Source organism: Mandrillus leucophaeus, unplaced genomic scaffold, assembly GCF_000951045.1.
Source record: "Mandrillus leucophaeus isolate KB7577 unplaced genomic scaffold, Mleu.le_1.0 Scaffold68, whole genome shotgun sequence".
In the NCBI taxonomy this organism is placed as follows: domain Eukaryota; kingdom Metazoa; phylum Chordata; class Mammalia; order Primates; family Cercopithecidae; genus Mandrillus; species Mandrillus leucophaeus.
In genome coordinates, this window is record NW_012107363.1 from 1,762,984 (window position 1) to 1,767,672 (window position 4,689).

At 53.3% G+C, this 4,689-nt stretch overlaps 1 protein-coding gene across 2 annotated transcripts in view; it reads right to left on the reverse strand.

Annotated features, from left to right (window-relative positions):
- Positions 1-3,773, reverse strand: part of GRPEL1 (GrpE-like 1, mitochondrial (E. coli)) — a 9,566-nt gene extending 5,793 nt beyond the window's left edge. Inside the window, exon 1 of one of the 2 annotated variants that reach the window (XM_012002167.1) lies at positions 3,533-3,773. In XM_012002167.1, the coding sequence (XP_011857557.1) occupies positions 3,533-3,594 (62 nt within the window). In that variant the 5' untranslated portion in view covers positions 3,595-3,773. Of the gene's footprint in view, positions 1-2,986; positions 3,165-3,532 lie in introns of those variants that run through there. The other variant, XM_012002168.1, reaches the window with a different exon arrangement.
- Positions 3,774-4,689: the final 916 nt, after the last annotated feature.

A 4,689-nucleotide genomic window follows, 5' to 3' on the forward strand; every position in this document is an offset into this window, starting at 1 on the left:
TTTTTTTTTTGGAGAGAGAGAGTCTTGCTCTGTCATCCAGACTGCAACCTCTGTCTCTTGGGTTCAAGGGATACTCCCACCTCAACCGCCTGAGTAGCTGGGACTACAGTCGCTCGTCACCACACCCGGCTAATTTTTTGTATTTTTAGTAGAGATGGGGTTTCACTATGTTGGCCAGGCTGGTCTTGTACTCCTGACCTTAAGTGATCTGCCCGCCTTGTCCTCCCAAAGTGCTAGGATTACAGGCGTGAGCCCCTGCGCCTGGCCTCTCTCATGTATTTTTAGAGACAGGGTCTCGCTGTCACCCAAGCTAGAGTACGGTGGTACAATCATAACTCACTGTAACCCCGAACTCCTGGGCTCAAGTGATCCTCCCCCCTCAGTCTCCCAGAGTGCTGGGATTACAGGCATGAGCCACTGTGCCTGTCTTTTTTTATTTTTATAAGATCTTCTGTAGTACATGCCTAAACTTACATGTCAATGTGCCAAGTTACAGTAGTTGGTACACAATAGTACTAACCTCCTTCTCTTTCCATTCTAAGGTGACTGAGACAGTCGGCCCAGACCTAACCACCTACTTACGGAATAGCTACTACTAGAGTGAGGCCGGCCTATTGCTGATCCTGGTAACAAAGATAGACCCAGCAGAGATCTTGCAAAAAAGAAGGTATCTAAACACAAAGAACTGTAATTTGGGATTTAAAAGTGATTAAGACAGGCTCGGTGGCTCACGCCTGTAATCCCAGCACTTTGGGAGGCCAAAGCAGGTGGATCACCTGAGGTCAGGAGTTCGAGACCAGCCTGACCAACATGGAGAAACCCCGTCTCTACTAAAAATACAAAATTAGCCGGGCATAGTGGTGCATGCCTGTAATCCCAGCTACTTGGGAGGCTGATGCAGGAGAATCGCTTGAACCCGGGAGGCGGAGGTTGCGGTGAGCCGAGATCTCGTCACTGCACTCCAGTCTGGGCAACAAGAGGAAAATTCCGTCTAAGAGTTACACAAAAGGGATCAGAGGTGGAATGACAGGATAGATGCAGCTTCAGGAAGAATAAACTGCTTGGACAAAGACAGGAAAGTATGGGGTACGTACGGTGAACTAGACCAAGACCAAGTGATAAGCCCAGGTCACAAAGCCATTAACGAATGATAAAATAAAGTCTTAAAACCTAGATTTCTTCACCAGGACCAGAGAACCTTTTTTTTTTGAGACAGAGTCTCACTCAGTTGCCCAGGCTGGAGTGCAGTGGTGCCATCTTGGCTCACTGCAAGCTCTGCCTCCCAGGTTCACGCCATTCTCCTGCCTCAGCCTCCTGAGTAGCTGGGACTACAGGCGCCCGCCACCATACCCGGCTAATTTTGTGTATGTATTTTTAGTAGAGATGGGGTTTCACCGTGTTAGCCAGGATGACCTCAATCTCCTCCCCTCATGATCCGCCCACCTCAACCCCACGTTCACAAGCCCGAGACCCCTCTCACCCCAGTACTGGGAGTAGCTGGGACTACAGGCATCCACCAACACGCCTGGCTAATTTTATTATTATTACTTTTTAGTAGAGACAGGGTTTCACCATGTTAGCCAGGATGGTCTATGATCTCCTGACCTCGTGATCTGCCCACCTCAGCCTCCCAAAGTGCTGGGATTACAGGTGTGAGCCACCACACCCGGCCAGGACCTCTTTTTAAATTAGGCCAGTCCAATCTGAGAATAAGCTACATTCAATTTTCTTCCCAGATTAAAACTGCTTCAACGAATAGGAAGGCTGCCAGCACACAGAACTTACAGTCAAGGTTGCTTATTGCAGCACTGCAGAGCGACAAGTTGGAAACAATGTTTGCCAGTGAGGAAATGGTTGAATAAACTTGCTAACACAATCTGGAATATTATGCAGCTCCTAAAAATGGGTTAAACTGCCATTTATTGGATACACTTTGGGTGTTCTGTTAAGGAATGCAACTTACAGAAAAATACACAAAACAGGATCCTATTTTTGTAAAGACAAACTAGAAATCCTGTGTACTTATTATTATCTCAGATCTGTGGAAAGAAGTGGAGTGGAAGCATCTTACAGTCTTGCCATGGGGGTGGAGAGCGATGACCATTTTACATTTTTACTCTTGTGAATTTAAAAAACTAAGAATTTAAATAAAAACTGAGTGTACTGTTGTGAAGCCCACCTCCCTCTCCAGCTGTTCTGCCTGGGGGTGTGACAGCCACCAGCCTTTCTGCAGGTCAGCTCTGCACTGCCCCCTTTCCAAAGCACAGCCAACACAAAGTGTGGCCAGGAATGCAACAGGACCCACACCCAGGGCCATCTCGTTCTGCAGAGGGAAACTGAGTCTCAGAAAGCCCAGTAACTACTCTGAGAGCTATGACTACCAGTCAGCTCTCCTCCCTTTCCCTAGTTAAGCATCTTTCCACAAAACTACCATTCTAGAGACAGAAATGATGATGACTCGGTGGTAGCTTTCCTGGCAATTAATTCCAATACAAAACCACCAATTACTTTACCAAATTTTTTTTACTCAAGTATTCCACGTGGGTCGCTGCTCTTGGCTCCTATGTTTTTAAGATATAATTTATTAAGCTCGCACTTACCCCTTAATCACCTCGACTGAAAGTGATCTTCACCTCACCTACCTGCTCTCTTTCAGGGAAAAACCGCTTCTCACTGCCCAGTTTTTGGCCACTTTGGCCCTCAGTGGCTTCTCTAATCAATAACTTGGTTCTAGGCAGCCCCTCCAGCAAGTACTTGCCATACTAACTTCTGAGGTAGAACTTTTAAAAAGCAGAAGCAGCAGGTTTGAAAAAAAAAGGGCACTGACTCTTGTGGCCCTCAGGCCCGAAATGTGCGCTTGTCTCAACAAAGTCTTGGTCCAGCAGCGGCACAGGCTCGACTGCTCTTTTGATCTCACACGCTGGAGAAGGTGGAGTGAAGGAATTCGAGGCCGAGTGGAAAAAGCCCGTGAACGGGCAACACGCACCTTGCGACACGAAGTTTCCCGATCACCGCTGTGGCCCCGGCCTCGAGCCGCCGCACGGAAATGAGTAACAGCTCCTGCCTAGGGCACACCCGGCCGGGCTCGGCCTCGCTGCGTGACCTTGGACAAGTCTCGGGCTTCTTTGGTCACTTTTTCAACCGCACAAGTTGCGGCTGCCTCTGCGCCCGTGAGCGCCGAGGTCGTGAACGCGCGCGAGGCGTCGCCGCTGGCCCTGGACCACAAGCGCACGTGGACCACCGTACCTTCCGAGCCAGACGCCCCCGTGCTGCGGTACTCTCCTGACACGGCGCCCGCCCACTCCACCCTTCCCGCCCAGGCGGCCATGCTCGGCCTCTCCAGAACCCCGAACGGAGAGCCTGGCCGCAGAGCAGGCCCCAGCGGGGCGATCCGCGTCCCGCAGCGGGGAACCCCGAGCCTGGGGATGCCCAGCTCCGGGGCCGGGGAGGAGGCCCCGGGGCCAGGAAAGGTCCCCATCGGAGCGGGAGGTCGCGCTCCCACCTCAGCTTAGGGAGGCCAAGTGCCCCTTACCTGAGAGACAACGCAAAAGCCGGAAGACTGCGCCGCGCCAGCCTCACACACTGAGCCGCCATGACTGCCACTGCCTGCCGCCGCCGTCGCCGCGCACGCACCAAGCGTGCGTGCAGGCAGCTATACCCACTCTTCCGCCCTACTACTTCGCCTCAGCCAATCCGTAACCGCTTTTCCTGTTATGGACAGGCAATAGTCACCAATAATTGTGGGTCACGGAAGAGCATTTCCACCCCCCCGGTGGGCGGGGCCTGAGGCTTACCGGCGGCCGCGAAGAGGTGAAAGGTGAAGTGAGCATTGGGAGGAGCCTCCAGTAGGCGTGGCGATGCCGGGAGGAGCCAATGAGGAGGCAGCGTGAGGGGGTGGGCCCAGAGCCCGGGTTGGGGCGTGCGCGTTGCGAGCCGGCAGGGACTTCGGAGCCGGGGTTTGGGTAGGAGCCCGGGTTTGGGTAGGAGCCCAGTGCCAGTTTCCCGTTTCCCGGCCTCCACCCGCCAGTGCGCTGACACTCCGGGCCTCCCTTTGCTCTGGGAACGAGCGTGGGGAGCACTGTTCACTCTCACACCCTGGCTCCAGATCGGCGCGGAGCACTCCATGTTTGCTAAATGAAACTGAAGCCTCGGCGCGAGCGCCACCCAAACGGCGGCGCAGGTGCTTGAGAAATAACCGCGGAGGCAACCGCTTGGGAAGGCGCCCCCACCCCGACGCTGCTTCTCCGGGCGCCCGAGGCGGAGAGGAGAAGGCGCTGGGGTCTCCGTCTCAACCAGTGAGTTCTGGTGAAACGGGAAACAAAACCTAGGAAGCAAATGGGACAAAATGTTGGCGGTTTTGATGCTGGATGATGGGCATATGGGCGTGTGTTTTGTACCTTTCTGTTATCTTCAGTTTTCTCAAAACACGAAAAACAGACTAAGAACAGACTAAGAAAACATTGGGGCACAACTAAAGCTCATAAATGCACACGTCTTCATAACCTGGCCGAGGTCCGTGCTGCTGTAGCGCATACCCGCAAGAGCAGAGGTGCTGGAAGAGCAGGGGCGGCGTGTTCTCATGGTCCCGGTGCCGGCCCCCAAGCGGGATTCCCGTGGGAGATAGGGCCTGGCTCCCGCTTCAGCACAGCGTGGCCTGGAGTGCAGTTCTGACTGCCAAGATCTGAGGAC